Below are 16,970 nucleotides of genomic sequence, written 5' to 3'. Positions count from 1 at the left end.
TGCTAAGGACACCAGCTTTTACTTACTGTGGGTCACTTTCATACATAGCCACATTTGAAAGCACGGTCGCAGTGGAGGGAAGATGGGAAAACGTAACTGTCCTTACCGCCATGTAGTGCTGTCTAAACTATGGAGAGAAGCAGAGCAATGTCGGCACAGAGCAAGGTCAACCCAACGCCCGGGCTGTGGTCCCTCTCTGCTCCTTCTCTTCCTCTGCACACACTTCCTGAGCAACAACTAGGACTGACACGCTGGAGCCTGCTCCAGACCTTGGAAAGGCACAAAACGCAAGAGCTCGGGCTTGAGCACCAGGAACTGAAAGTCTACCTAAGGAAAATTATATGCACAACTGATAGCTATATAAACAAAAATATCCCCAGCCAAAAGAGGCACAGAAACAAGGCCAAGAGCTTAGAAGTGGGGCAGTGGCTGACAGTGCCCACCTCTTGTCTCAGATACATTTGGGAGTTGCACAGAATACACCTGTCCGTCAGAATCTGTGAGGGGTGGGTCCAGGTGCCATAGAAAATATCAGAAAGTCCCTTATATGAAGTAGCTGGTATTTGCATACAGGCTGCCACACGCATCCTCCCTTGTTCTTTAAATCACTCTTGTTACTATAGAGCCTAAAACCAAGTAACTGCTATAGAACTTGCTATTGTTCTGTGTTATTTAGGGAACAATGATAAGAAGAAGGTCTGCACATATGCAATATACACATACTCTTCTGCAAATATTTTAAATCCTTGATTCTGGGTGCAAAAGCTACTGATGTAAAAGACCAGCAATATAAATAACTCCTCATCCTTAAAGTCAAAAGCCACCCTTGACTCACCATGTTACTGACTTCAGCATTGGTACAAAAAGAGGTGAGAGAAGGATGGATAGAGGAGGATGGATAGAGGAGGACGGATAGAGGAGGATGGATAGAGGAGGATGGATAGAGGAGGACGGATAGAGGAGGATGGATAGAGGAGGATGGATAGAGGAGGACGGATAGAGGAGGACGGATAGAGGAGGACGGATAGAGGAGGACGGATAGAGGAGGACGGATAGATGAGGATGGATAGAGGAGGACGGATAGAGGAGGATGGATAGAGGAGGATGGATAGAGGAGGATGGATAGAGGAGGATGGATAGAGGAGGATGGATAGAGGAGGACGGATAGAGGAGGATGGATAGAGGAGGATGGATAGAGGAGGACGGATAGAGGAGGACGGATAGAGGAGGATGGATAGAGGAGGATGGATAGAGGAGGACGGATAGAGGAGGACGGATAGAGGAGGACGGATAGAGGAGGACGGATAGAGGAGGACGGATAGAGGAGGACGGATAGAGGAGGATGGATAGAGGAGGATGGATAGAGGAGGACGGATAGAGGAGGACGGATAGAGGAGGACGGATAGAGGAGGATGGATAGAGGAGGACGGATAGAGGAGGACGGATAGAGGAGGATGGATAGAGGAGGATGGATAGAGGAGGACGGATAGAGGAGGATGGATAGAGGAGGAGAACAGTCGTTGGGGCTGGAGCTGGTGCTGGTGTGCTGTGTATGCTTCAGCTGAGAAAGACAAGGGAAGGGCAGAGCCCAGAGCAGCCGAGTCCTGAAGCCCTCCACTCGCCTGTTCCTTGCACTTCTTCCCAGTGAGTGGGTTTTGTTGGAGACAAGGCTCAAGCGTCCCAGGCTGGCCTCATTTACTGTGAAGCTAAACATGGCCTTGAACTTCTGCTCCTCCTCGCTCCACCTGTAGTCAGGGATTACAGGCATGCACCACTACACCCAGTTCATGCATTCCTGGGAATGGGGCCCAGGGCCCTGTGCGTACCAGGCAAACACTCTACCAACTGAGCTATATCCCCAGCACATGGCAGTACTTTCTGGAAATGTAAAGATTTACTTGAAATTAACAAAGAAGTCTCCTTAGAAAAGTTAGATCTGGCACTTGAGTCTCTGAAGTCACAAAGCTTTCTCCCCCAAGGACAGCAGTACTCAGGCAAGTGCTGCCTGGGAGGGCAGCCAAAGAAGAGAGAGCAGAAAAAATACACAGCAAACAGCCTGTGGGGAACATATGAAACTTAAATTTATGACCTTCACTGCAGCTGGGAGGGAGGAGATACCCACATCAGAACCACTGGCTGCTTAGCGTGCAAGTGCCTCATGACACGAGGAATGAGAGCAGATAAAGAAGGTTAAAATCCGAGGAACGGAGCGAAACTCTCCCTCACTCACAAGAGCTGTGCTTTTAACAGTTTAGTGTTCGCACAGGACCTAGGGAGGACACACAGACGCCAGGGTGTAGGAGACCATCGCAATATGATGGTGTTGCCTCTGCTCTCTCCAGCACAGAGCCCAGCCAAACCATTCCCTGTCATCTGCCCCATCACAGCTGGCCTCAGTGGAGACCCAAGCTCCAAGTCCCTCTCTGCCTGGACATTGTCTCCTCTTGGCCCTGTCCTGCGCCGCTGCCCAATCTGAGGTGGATCTGTGTTCCACATCATCACCTTCCTATTGAGACAGTCCAGACCTCCCTGCTAAACAGCAATCCCACCTCAATTACACATCTACTTCTCTCTCTGTGCGTTTCCCCCGCAGGAAAGCAAATTGACTGAAACTCTCGAACAAAAAAGATATTGTTCAGTGTAACTATTATATGCACAGTAACAGAGTAGACCCTGGAGTCAAAAAGAAGAAGAAAAGAAAAAAACAGAATCTGATCACTGCTTCAAATCTAAGCAAGTACAAAGAAAAACAGACCAGCTTAAGGGAGCAGCAAGAAATATGCGGCTTGGAAACTAGCAAGATAAGCACCCCTAATTTCCTTAGCTGGCAGCTTTTCAGCTTGAGCAAGAACACACCCAGGGCAACATAATCTGCAAGGGAAAAGAAGAAAGTGCAGAGGGAGAGGCCGTCACTCACCGACGTGAAGGCCAGCAGCTCCTCCTCCGTTAGCTTATGAACCGGGTTGTTCTTCTGGAAATTTGTACTTTGAATTAAAAAACAAAAAGGTTAAATTAATCCTAAAATACATGTTGCAGCTAATTAAAAATAACTCTTAAAGACAAACACATGTATAGGTATAGAAATGAGCTTTCAAAAGACAATTAAAAAAATAAAATGATGAAAATACAACAGCTGGTGTCAAAATAATTTATCTTATTAGAAAAATAAAAAGGAAGAGCCGGCATGGTAGCACAGGCCTATAATCCCAGCACTCAGGGAAGCAGAGGCAGGCAGATCTCTGTGAGTTCAAGGCCAGCCTGGTCTACATGTGAGTCCAGGACAGCCAAGGCTACACCCTGTCTCAAAAAAAACCCCAAAAACAGAAAAAGAAAAAAACAGAAGGAGGAATCCAGAGACTACAAGACAGTTGGACAGATAAAGATAGACGGCATGACATGCAACCCTCCAAAAATAAGTGGTAAAAGAGAAAGAGAAATCCCAGCTCTCCCCCTCACAAGGACAATGGAAAGAGTACAGTGCTAACTCCCACTTACTAACCTTCTACCACAAACAAGTCCCATTGTGACAAGCAGACAGGCTGAAACCAGTGAAGCACAGGCACTCTAAGACACTGAGGGCGGAGCCTAATCAGCACAAACATTTGGCAAACAATTTGAAGGTAGGTAAACATCACGTATTCCCAGCTAGGTCATTCCATCCCAGATCACACAGCCCAGAAAAACCAATGAACAGTGGACCAGGAAGGATACAAATAAATATTCACTGCAGCAGACAAACTCAGAAAATAATGACAACATCGAAACAGAAAATGACAAATTGTAACCTATCCAGCCAGTGCAATGCCTCCCTGCAAATTAATTGGAGCTACAGAGTAACCCAGAAACATAATAGAGAGGTAAACCACGGAATAAACTACAGAAAGCATGAAAGCAAGAAAATGGAAGCCCTCAGCCTGTAGGACACAAGACATAAGAATAAGCACCTTTGTTAAAGGCCAGAAAGTGACAAACACACAACTCAGGGTAGCATTTTCTCTGAGGAGACCAGGGTGAGGGAGACATGGAAAAAATACACAGGTTGAACTTTTGATGTTTGCAAACTTCTGGTTCACCACTTCCATGTTATTACTAAACATGTAACTTAAAGTCACATGGTATATGACTTATTTTGCATGTAGACATTACACATATAGGAATGCCAACAACTAGACATGGTTGGTGGCTCATGCTTGAAACCCCAGCACTCGGAAGGCTGCCGCTGCCAGACTGAGGCAAGTGTGAGGCCAGCCTGCGTGACAGAGTAAGGCCCTGTCTCAAAAAAGACTTTGTAAAGGGCTGGAGAGCTAGCTCAGCGGTTACAAGCACCTGCTGCTCTTGCAGAGAACTTGGGTTCTGTTCCCAGTACCTACATGGAGGCTCACAACCATCGGGAACTCCGGGTCTAAGGGATCCCATACCCTCTTCTGACCTCCATGGGCACCAGGTGTACATGTGGTGCACATACATAAACATAGACAAAATAATTATAAAACAAATGGAAGATAATAAAGTTTAAAAAGAATGAAAACAAGCTAGGCAAGGTAGCACACACTTGTTATCCCTGCACTCGGGGAGGCAGAGCCAGGCAGATCTCTGTGAGTTCAAGGCCAGCCTGGTCTACAGAGCCAGGACAGCCAAAGCTATACAGAGAAACCTTGTCTCAAAAAAAAAAAAACAAAAAAAAATTTTTTTTAATTTTTAATGTATTCTCATTCTTATTTTTTCTCTCTCTCCCCTTCTCTCTCTGTGTGTCTCTGTGTGTTTCTGTCTGTCTCTGTCTCTGTCTCTCTCTCTCTCTCTCTCCCCTGACTCTCCCTCTCCCTCTATCTCTCTCTAGTTAGTAGCACAAAGAAATTATGTATCAAGCAACAAGTGATTCAATTAACCCATCAAGTCCTTCCCATCCTAAGACACTCTTCTATGTGTAACTGAGAGCATTAAACAGTCTTAAGACAGGGTAAGAACCTCATGCTAAATGGGTCAATTTCTATTTCTTCTAACTGTAAAGTGAGTAAAGTACACAGATGAGGAGAAATGTCAGAGGTTCACTTAAAAATGACAAGCAATAAAAACTAACCAATGGAATAATCTTGCCATATTTTAAGAAAGAAGGAAGGAGGGAAGAGGAAAAAACTTTCCACTGAACAGCATATGGTTCTAAAGTATTAAAAATAAATTTACACATATATTTACACACACACACACATCTCCATAGCCTGGTGGTAGTGGTGTACACCTTTAATAGCAGCCCTTAGGAGGCAGAGGTAGGTAGATCTCTGAATTTGAGGCCATTCTGATTTATATAGTGAGTTCAAGGACAGCCAGAGCTACACAAAGAAACTCTGTCACAGAAAAACAAAACAAACAACCAAAAATCTCTACCATATACATATATTGTATATATAGCATATATTTTATATATGTATATTGTATATGTTTTTATCGTGCGTGTGTGCGCACGCGCGCACACACACACACACACACACATACACACACACACACCTTTGGAGGTCAAAATACTCATTCTCAGCTTGAGAAGTGGTGCAATCAAAAGATCAGTGCTCCCCATGCAAGCATAAGGACCTGAGCTCAGATCCCCAGGCCCATGTAAAACCCAGTTGTGGTCATGTACATCTGTAACCTAGTCCTATGGGAACAGAGACAGGATCCTCAGAATGAGCAGGGAATTGGTAAGCACCAGGTTCAGCAAGAAACCCTGTCTCAATAAAGATGAGGGGGAGAACACTGGTGTAAAACACCCAAAGGCCACCTCTAGCCTCTACATGCATCTCTCACACACACAAAATCCTTCTCGCATATATGTAATATTTTACTAAAGGTCTACACCCAGTTGAAGGTAACCAAAGACATTTGCTTGTTACAAAGAGAAGGAGCTACAAAGTCAATAGATTCTTGACCTCTGGCCCTGTAATTCACTGCCCAAGAAATCTTCCAGCTTCATAAGCAGTATAAAAATCCTACTGTACAGGGAGGTTTTGATGAAGATCTTCCCTAACTCAGGAGAACAATAGTCACCCATCAACGCACCAGACTCCGAGGATAACAGCAAGCTCCTCCGCACACAGGTCAGGCATCCTGAACCGGTCACTATCTGCTAGCTTGACTTCATCCAGGACAGTATCATCATTTAGCTCAAGGTTCTGGAAGAACACAAAACACAATACAGAACAAAAATTACATTCCATTCACTCATTCAACAGACTGATAAAGAAGATGATATTGACGCATGGCGGTTTTTCTGGATGGGGTGTTGGGATACATTATTTTTGTTTTGATTTACTTTCAAGTTTTTGGTTTGGTTTGGTTTGGTGTTTTGTTTGTTGTTTCTTTTTCATAGGGTCTCATTATGTATCCGTGGCTGGCCTGAACTCACTAGATAGACCAAACTAGCCTTAAACCCACAGCGATCCACCTGCCTTAGCCTCCTGAGTACTAAAATTATAAAGGCAGGTAGCTCTCTACTCAGCTTAAACAACCTTTTTTTTAAAAATTGTATATGAATGCTTTATCTGCAGAAGAGGGCATCAGATCATATTACAGATGGTTGTGAGCTACCATGTGGTTGCTGGGAATTGAGCTCAGGTCCTCTGGAAGAGCAAGCGGTGCTCTTAACCACTGAGCCGTCTCTCCAGCCCCAACATTTCTTTCTTTCTTTTTTTTTTTTTTTTTTAAGAATTTTATTATTACGTATACAGTGCTCTGCCTGCATATATACCTGCAGGCCAGAAGAGGGCATCAGATCACATTATAGATGGTTGTGAGCCACCATGTGGTTGCTGGGAATTGAACTCAGAACCTCTGGAAGAGCAGTCAGTCAGTGCTCTTAACCTCTGAGCCATCTCTCCAGCTCCCAACCTTTCCTTTTTTAAAGATTATATAATGTCTAAAAATAGTCAACATATAATTTCTTGTGAACACACAGTAGGGAGCAATTCACTTTGTGGAAAAAGTTTGCCATGTGCACCTCAAGTATTCAGTGAAAGTAACAATAGTGCAGAATGGCTACTGACCCCAGAGCAAAAGCACCTCTGCTAACAGAATCCCACCACCCATGCCCACCTTCTTACACTCTCCTCTTCCACCTACCCCATCTCCCATCACTGAGGGGTAGGTATCCCTGTGATCGCAGCTCTCAGTACATCATGAAGGCGGCCAAACTGCACAGCTTATCAGGGCCTGTCTAGCTCCCTCGCCAGGGCTAGAATGTGCCAAACAATACTAGCCCCTCTGAACAGATGGAGTCAGGTGTACTAACACCGTCCTGCCTCAGCTGCAGAGCCATCGCTGCCACTTGCTCGGAATCAGCTAAACTATTTTACAGCAAAGTATACTGTTTTTGTAAAGTATGTTTCATTAATAAATCTTTAAGATGGTTTACTTTAAAAAAAAATAAGGAAAATTAGTCTTAAAAAATAAAAGAAAAGGGACTAGTGGAGCCTGGAGAGATGGCTCAGAGGTTAAGAGCACTGACTGTTCATCCAGAGGTCCTGAGTTCAATTCCCAGCAACCACATGGTGGCTCACAACCATCTATAATGAGATCTGGTGCCCTCTTCTGGCCTGCAGGTGTATATGCAGATAGAACACTCATGCACATATGAGGGGGGGAGGGGAGAGGAGGAGAGGGGACAGGAGAGAAAGGGAAGGGAAGGGGGAGGGAAGGAAGGAAAGAAGACAGACTGGTGTTCAGAATATGGAAAGCTCTTAGAAAACCAAAATTAAAAGTGGACCAAAAATATATGCTGATACTTCATAAAGAAGGTATATAAATAGGCAATAAATACACAAAATGTCCTTAACAGTGACTAGCAAGAAGTTCAACAGATACACACACTCATTACCAAATTCAATTACTGGGACTCACATGGTGGTGGATCCCCAAGCTTACATAAGCAGCCACAACTGCTGAGGAGGAAGATTCTCCAACAAGCCAAGCAACCTGCAAATTGTGCAGGGAGCTCAGGGATGTGGTGAGTATCACCCAAGCTGCCGTGAGCTCTTCAGCGATGCAGATGTCTTTGAGTCATCCATGTCCCCCTAAGTAACCCTTTACCACACTCCTTCCTGTGAGTCTCCAATAAATGCATTGGTTCCAAAGCTAGGCTGGGTAGAATAGTTTCTTTTGTCTTTCCTCTATGTGCTACCTGAAGTGAACAGACAGTTGTTCACATCTCCCCAGGGAAAGTCACACAACATCAAATAAATGCCATAAAATACAGGAATAGACTTAATGACAGAAATCACATGGCCATATCAACAGGAGCAGGAAAGGCCTTCAACAAAGCTCAACACCCACTCATGATAAATGTCCTGAAGAAACCAGGATGAGAAACAATGTATCCCAGCCTGCAAGCCACCCTTTAAAAAATTATATATATATATATATATATATATATATATATATAACTTTTTTTCATTCTAACAGTTCTGTTCTGTTAGAATACCTGGACTCATACACCAAAGTTGTCTACTGGCCTTCACACACAGTCTGCTCATATAAACAAACACACACACACTATACACATACACAAAAGATTTAACTTTGTGTGGTTCAACTTCAGAATTAAATCTCTTTTCCAAGATACAGTTCTATGGCCTAAAGATCAGACTCCAATGGGCTCCCTCAAGCTTAATGAGGGGCTTGGACAGCACTGAGTACAGAGAGGAGAAAATTAAGGATAAGTGTACTTATCACACATTTTCTGACTAGTGTTAACCACAGCAGCAGCACATACTCATCACAGCTCCACATCCTCGAGGAAGTCAATCAGGGCTGCATTTCTACAACCCTCTCCCTCACTCGACTCTTCTAGAACCAAGAGCTGCTCCTTGCTAAAGCTACCACAAAAGCCAACAGGAAACTTGGAACTCACCCAGCATTCTCATCAGAGGCCCTCCTCAGAGTGAACCGAATGACAGCTCCTCCCGCTCCCTCAGCCCCAGCCTCTCCCCTTGGCATCAGTCTCAGAACAGAACAGAATTTCGGTATTCAGTGTACTTAGGGTAAATTTATTTATAGGTTCTAAAAGGAAGCATACCAAAGCATGGCCACTAAAGACATTTAAATCAATAAAAGGACAATCAAAAACTGTAGCTGAGGACTGGAGAGATGACACAACAGTAAAGAGCAGAGGTTACTCTTCCCGAGGAACCAGGTTCGATTTCCAACACCCACACAGCAGCTCACAACAATCTGTAACTCCAGCTCCAGAGGACCCAGTCCCCTCTTTTGGTTACTGTGACCACTGTGAACATATGGTGCACAGATATATGTGCAGACAAAACACCCTTACACATAAAATAAAAATAGATCTTTTTTTTAAAAAATGTAACATATAAAACTGTAAATGTGAGAATCTCTGGAAGATGAAAATATGCTCATGGCCTCCATGGAAGCAACTGTCCAAGAGTCTTAAATTCAAGCCACAGGAAAGAATGAAGCAGCAAGCAACCCAAGAGTGACAGAGTAGAAGGCAGATGAGAAAATGAGAAAATAGCACTGCTGGTTGTTGGTTTATGTCTTTAGGAAAAGCCAGAGAAATGTTAATTCTCTGAATGTTAAAAAATACCAACAGAAGACTAAAGTAAAGGGACTAATACAGCGCTGGCTGTGGTGGCACATACCTACAATCCCAGTGTGTACGGAGCAGAGAAAGCCCTGAGAATGGCTGACATGGGCACAGACATGCCAAGGACTCCAAGGCCTCAGACCCATAGAAACTGGCAATACGGGCCAGGTCCAAGAGGAAAGGCAAAGCTTTTCTCAGGAGCCCAAGTATAAGTGCTAACAGACAACTGATCAGTGTGTACAGAGATGAGCAAGTGCAATTCCCTGTTCCTGGATGTTCACAGCCTGAGACTGCTCACCCACAGACTTCCTACCCAGACTAGCTAAGCCCTCCCCAGCCCCATCCTGTACCTAGTAAACACACTATAGCCCCAGGTTACAGAGGAAGCAGAGTCCCACCTGATCCCAGTTTTCCTCCATGTATGTCTGTGTGTCTGTCCTTTCTCCATTCCCTCGACACCTCCATCAGGGTTCTATGACCCAAGCCATCTGGGTTGTGGCACATCAGCTCTTAGAAGGCTAAAGTAGGAGAGGCAGGAGCTAAAGGCCAACCTTGGCTACAGAGCCAGCCCCTGCTTCAAACTGCAAAAAAACAAAATAAAGTAAACAGGTATGGCAGCAGCTAGTCTCTTGCTCTGCCTGCCATTTGTATGTCAAGGGGCAATGCGGCAACACTACTAACCCGTGCCTACACAACAAGGGGGGAACAGTGCTGCCTGGCTGTGGGGCAGTGTGGCGGCTGCGATGGAATGGATCCCTTCAGACTCTAAGCCGAAATAAATCCTTCCTTCCTTGAAAAAAACTATAAAAGAGAATGCTGATTGTCCCTGTTGTAGGTAAAAATAAAGAACTTAACAAGGTTCTGGTGCAGCCTCCTCTCACCCAGATTCTGTCACCCACTGACACAGTGACAGTCAACTAAACAACTCACCCTGGTTAAATATTCCTGGGGGGTGGGGGCCGCGCTGAACTCACGCCTGGAAGGGACATCCTCTTCTCTCCTGACGTCTAGAATCAGCTGTGCCACATAATTTTCCTGGAATCGTGTCCTTTTTCCTAAAGCACCTGCAGATTTAAAAGAGAGCCTTACCTGTCAAACGTATAGTGCGATGATGATGACTAATTAATTCACACACTGCTAAAGGATTTTCTCCATTCACATATGAGGACCCGGGGCCCAGGGATGCAAAAGTGACTTCAGGTAACCTGAAGCCAGTGAGCTACGGTGCCAAAGTTCAAACCCAGGGTTTCTGACACTAGATTCTCAATCCCCATTATTGCTTATTTTTATTCTCTGCTGAAAAAAAGAACTTATTAAGCACTGTGGGTAGAATTCACATATACACATATATATTATATGCATATGGTATATATATTATAATACAATAATAATGGAAAGACAGAGGATGAACAGTTGTCATCACTTGCTCAGGATCACAGGACCCTCTGCATTAAAAGCAGCACTTAGCTGGGGCCTCAGCTTCTAAGGCAAGTACTCCATCTGGCTTCATATGATACCAACATTTCTTCTTTATGTCTGTGAAATAATATTCTGCAAAAGAGCTATTTTCAGACCACTTTGAAGAGAAGCAAAAGTTTCAACATCCATTCTCTGGGAAACGTGGGGTTACAAAAACCAGCCTAAAAAAATCTGCTTCCTATACTGAGAGGATTCTGGGTCTGAGTCAGTATCACCCCTGTAAACATCTCGTGCTCAAGATGGTCACTAAAGTGGCCTAGCAGCTTACTTCTTTATAGTAGGTCTATACCTGAGTGAGGGAAAAAAATCATAATCTGCCTCTCTTTTTTTGTTTGTTTTTTCAAGAAAGGGTTTCTCTGTATAGCCCATCCTGAACTCACTTTGTACCTGCCTCTGCCTCCCAAGTGCTAGGATTAAAGGCATGAGCCACCACATCCAGCTTTTCTGGTCCTCATTTTTTATTTGTGAGTACACTTGTATTTTTAAGTTCTACATCTCAACTTTAGGGGGAAAAAATCTGTAATAGCTATTAAACATACCACCAGTTTAAGATGATTATACAAATCACCATGTCATTAATACTTAAATAATCCCCCAAAAGTCTCCTACAACAAAAATATTTGGAAAAAAATCTCAGAAATGAACCTCACAAATTTATTACATATAACTAGATTTTCAATAGAGACAAGACTCCAAGTTATTTGTGGCATTGTTCCAAAAACTATAAAGTAAATTTTTAAATAGCTTTTCCCACACAAATATTGTAATAAAAGATGGCTACAGTCCCATAAAGTCATATTTGACTCATGATGCAGCTAAAGGATTTTGTTGATTAACTTTGACTCAATAAGATACACAGAACACTCGGGCTGAGAAAAGACCTACAAGATGATCTAGGCCTAGCATGGGACAATAGTCTCAGTCACTGATTACACAGGCAGGTGTCACATCCTGGGATACTCAGCCTGAACCCATGAGCCGGGGACAACTGGCTTTCATTACTTCATTCATACTGAATGACAAGTGTCCACTGTACAAGCTGTTTCCTATTTGGCACTCAGAAGAGACAACAGAGGATTTCAAAGAAATTCTTTAACTCATTCATTCTTTAAACACACACTTACAGTACAGGTCCTGCACAGCTTCAGAGAGTGAAAGGGAAAGAAGAGGGAATAAAGAAAACAACAGACACATGGACAGAAAAGCTGGGATCAGATGTCTAGGTTCTAGGATGCAGCAGCCACAGCATGCTGGAAGCTCAGCAAGTTTATTATATACAGGGAGGCAGGGTTTACATACGGCTAAACAAGGAGACAGGATTAATATATACAGATGAACAAGGAGGCAGGATTATTATATACAGATGAACAAGGAGGCAGGTTATTATATACAGATGAACAGGAGACAGGGTTATTATATACAGATAAACAAAGAGGCAGGATTAGTATATACAGGTGAACAAGGAGGAAGGTTATTATACACGGATAAACAAGGAGATGGGTTGTTATATATAAATTAGGAAGTGAGGGTCTTACACACAGCTGAACATGGAGGTAGGGTGATACAGAGTAAACAAGGAGGCAGCCTTAGCTAATGTGGGTAGGTGCCGCGTCTGTGGGGAACAGTCTACAAGCTGTAAACATCTGCATGGAAAAAGTTCCAGTGGGCATTTGCTGCACACATGGTCCGCAGTCACATGAGAACCTGAGGAAGGCTTTGCCATCCCCCTGAGCCTCACATAGGGCAGACGTTGCCACCCACATGGAACTGACCCTGTCAAAGGCAATGCATATTTACTCAGAACTTCACTTGCTCCCTACAATATTGAGTGCCTGCTATATTTTACATTCTGGTAAGCTACAGTGCCAAAGTGGGGTATTCACCCCACCTTCTGTTTTTCAAGACAGGGTTTCTCTGTGTGGCCCTGGCTGTCCTGGAACTTGCTATGTAGGCCCCGAACTCAGAGATCTGCCTGCCTCTATTTCCCAGTGCTGAGACACCACGCAAGGCTCCAACAGTATTCTCAAGCACTGAAGATACACCTAAGAAATGCTCCTAAGAAATACAATATGGAATGCAACAAAGAATGGAACCATTAGCATTTGCATGAGTGGGTGATGCACAGGGGGCAGGACTAAGCTAGGGAGTCAGAGGGGTTTTTGAAGGTTTACACCAGAACCAAATGGTCCAAGGTGCATTTATGTACTGCCTGGCTGCTATTACTACAAAATATTTGCCTAGTTTAGAACAAGGAATGGACTCTATGAAAAATACAATATGTAATTCCATATTTATTCTTAAATATGAACTTTTAAATAAAATCTTTAAAATTTATTGTGGAGAGTAGAAGATTACAAATGCAGCCTAACAAGTTTGCCTTTTATCTCATACTCAGTTTAACTCTACACTTTAAAAAGATTAAAAGAGCAGGAGAGATGGCTTAGTCAAAAAAGGTTATAGCTCATAACCAAAAGAACAAAAACATAAAACAAAACAAAAATCAAATTCCAAAATACAATACAAACTGCCAACATAGATACTAGCTTTATTGTAAAATTAATAAAGTACCATAAAAATTAAAGGCTTACCTGTCAGGTCAATCTGTAACTTGCTGATGTCTTTGGCAGTACTGAACCGCTCTTTTGCTTCTTTATATTCATAATAATATAAAAATACATGTGCACATTCAAGATGGAACTGAATAGCCAAAAGTTGACCTGAATCACCTTCAAATAAATTCTCTACTTTCATCACTGTGAAACAAAAGATGAAACAGTAAAAATTAAGATCAGTGAACTTCTGAGTTCCAAAATGTTAAAGTATATATTCCATGAAATACAAAAAAGGAACACAAACACTGCAGTAGTTGACAGCTAGCATTCTCTAAGCATTTATATGCTCTAAATACACAGCTAAGACTTCATACACATCGCCGTCTGTACCCACAAAATCAGGCTTAGGAGATGCCATTCGTAACATGGATCCTTCCCAGGTGCCTGTCTTAACCTTCCTACAAAAACATGGACAGGGAAGAAAGAGACTGAAGATGACATCAGAAGATGGAGGGATCTCCCTTGTTCATGGATCGGGAGAATTAACATAAGTAAAAATGGCCATCTTACCAAAAGCAATTTACCGATTCAATGCAATCTCTATCAAAATACCTACAAAATATTTTGAAGACACTGAAAGATCAATTCTCAACTTCATATGGAGAAACAAAAAACCCAGAATAGCTAAAACAATCCTAGACAATAAAAGATCCTCCAGAAAAATCTCCATACCTGATCTTAAGCTATACTATAGAGCAACAGTAATTAAAACAGCATGGTACTGGCACAGCAATAGGCAGGTGGATCAATGGAATTGAATTGAAGACCCAGAAATGAATCCACACACATATGGTCACTTGATTTTTGATAAAGACGACAAATCTATTCAATGGGAAAAGGATAGCATATTCAACAAATGGTGCTGGTCTAACTGGATTTCTACACGTAGAAAAATGCAATTAGATGCATATTTGTCACCATACACAAAACTCAAGTCCAAGTGGATTAAAGACCTCAACATAAAACCAGAGACACTAAATCAGCTAGAAGAAAAAGTGGGGAAGAGCCTGGAACATATTGGTACAGGAGACAACTTCCTGAACAGAATACCAACAGCCCAGGCCTTAAAGTCAACAATTAATAAATGGGACCTCATGAGGCTAAGAAGCTTCTGTAAGGCAGGAGACACTGTCAACAGAACAAAGCAACAGCCTACAGACTGGGAAAAGATCTTCACCAACTCTACATCTGACAAAGGTCTAATATCTAAAATATATAAAGAACTCAAGAAATTAAACACCACAAAACCAAATAACCCAATTGAGAAATGGGACTCAGAATTAAACAGAGATTTCTCAACAGAGGAATATCAAATGGCTGAGAAACACTTAAAGAAATGCTCAACATCTTCAGTCATCAGAGAAATGCAAATCAAAATGACTCTGAGATTCCATCTTACACCCATCAGAATGGCTAAGATCAAAAATTAAAGTAACACCATATGCTGGCGAGGATGTGGAGAGAGAGAGGAACACTCCTTCATTGCTGGTGGGAATGCAAACTAATACAAGCACTTTGGAAATCTATCTGGTGCTATCTCAGAAAAATGGGAATAGGGCTTCCTCAAGACCCAGCTATCCCACTCCTTGGAATATACCCAGAAGATGCACTACCACACAACAGGGACATATGCTCAACCATGTTCATAGCAGCCTTATTCATAATAGCCAGATCATGGAAACAGTCTAAGTGTCCTTCAGTAGAAGAATGGATAAAGAAACTGTGGCACATTTACACTATGGAATACTACTCAGCTATTAAAAATAAGGAATTCCCGAAATTTGTGGACAAATGGATTGAACTAGAAATGATCATAATGAGTGAGTTAACCCAGAAGCAGAAAGAGTCAAATGGTATATACTCACTTATATCTGAACACTACCCCAAGGAGCATGTCCCATGAAAGTCTTCACCTACCAAGAAAGTGGGACAGAGGAGAGGACATGCTATTGGGACTCTAGGTGAGAGAAGCATGGGAGAATGGGGGAAACAGAAAGATCCAGAGGGTCCCAGAAACCTACAAGAATAACATTATGACGGGCAGATCTGGGTTCAGGGGTCCTGCTCAAACTATGGCACCAACCAAGGACAATATGTGCGGTAAACATCGAACCCCTACCCAGACCTGGCCAATGGACAGGACATTCTCCACAGTTGAGTGGAGAGTTGGGTCTGACTTTCACACAAACTCTGGTGCCCCATTTTTGACCGCATCCCCTTGATGGGGAGGCACCCAGGGAAAGGATTACAGGCTACCGAGACTTGATACCCTATGAGCATATACAGGGGGAGGAGGTCCCCCTCAGTCACAGTCATAGGGAGGAGAACAGGGTGAAAATGGGAGGGAAGAAGGAATGGGAGGACACAGGGGATGGGATAACAATTGAGATGTAATATGAATAAACAAAATTTAAAAAAAAACATGGACAAGGTGTGGTGGTGCCTGCCTTTAATCCCAGCACTCGAGAGGCAGAGGCAGGCGGATCAATGTGAGTTCGAGGCCAGCCTGATCTACAAAGTGAGTCCAGGACAGCTAAAGAACAGCTAAGGCTTCACAGAGAAACCCTGTCTCGAAAAACCACAAAAAAAGAAGGAGGAAGAGGAGAAGGAGGAGAAACATCAAATGAAAGGGCGGGAGATGTACTTCCACGTCCTAACACTGGTGATGGTTTTCCAGCACCCACGCTGGGAGAGACATGCTATCCCGCTTAGCCCTGGTGCTTCCAGTGCGTGCCAACATTCTCACAGTGCTGTCTTTGCCCAGGGTGTCCTCTCCACACATCAGGGCGGAGAACAGCTCCATGCTTAGGACACCTGCCTAGCAGTGGGGCCCTAAGGTTACTTCAAACACCACAAAGAAGAACAATCACAGCCCAGATCATTATCTTAGCTGTTATGTAGTAAAGCCAGGACTTTACAGCTAAGAAACAAGGATTTGACTTTTGAGTTTTACCACAAACACATTGTCTCTGTTTCTGTCTCTGTCTCTGTCTCTGTCTGTCTTTCTCTGTCTCTCTCTGCCTGCCTTCCTCCCTCCCTCCCTCCCCCACCACCACTACCCCCCTCTCTTCAGGAAAAGAAAACACTGTCCTTGTGGCCAAAAAGAAAAAGGTGGAGGACCACAGCCCAAACTGTAGCTCCAAACCTCTAAAAGGAGCCTCTCAGGCCTCCCTCAGCTCTAGCCACAGTGACTTTCCTTTGGACCCTCAGGCCAGTGACACTTTCTCAGGTGACGATGCTTTCTAGTTTACAAAGGCACCTGTCTGTGTACCAATGGTAAAGCCAGCTGC

The 16,970-nt window shown here is 43.4% G+C and overlaps 1 protein-coding gene across 1 annotated transcript in view; it reads right to left on the bottom strand.

The window, feature by feature from the left end:
- LOC311604096 (tetratricopeptide repeat protein 27) overlaps positions 1-16,970 on the bottom strand; it is a 130,247-nt gene that overhangs the window by 92,451 nt on the left and 20,826 nt on the right. The window contains exons 6-9 of the mRNA XM_084793636.1: positions 13,657-13,821; positions 10,520-10,653; positions 6,049-6,161; positions 2,918-2,984 (exon numbers count right to left, since the gene is read on the bottom strand). Of these exons, the coding sequence (XP_084649762.1) occupies positions 2,918-2,984; positions 6,049-6,161; positions 10,520-10,653; positions 13,657-13,821 (479 nt within the window). The remainder of the gene's footprint in view (positions 1-2,917; positions 2,985-6,048; positions 6,162-10,519; positions 10,654-13,656; positions 13,822-16,970) is intronic.

This window comes from Acomys minous (genome assembly GCF_964271855.1).
Source record: "Acomys minous genome assembly, chromosome: 8".
In the NCBI taxonomy this organism is placed as follows: Eukaryota; Metazoa; Chordata; class Mammalia; order Rodentia; family Muridae; genus Acomys; species Acomys minous.
Note: the sequence above shows the minus strand (reverse complement) of the source record. Positions and strands in the feature narration are given on the sequence as shown.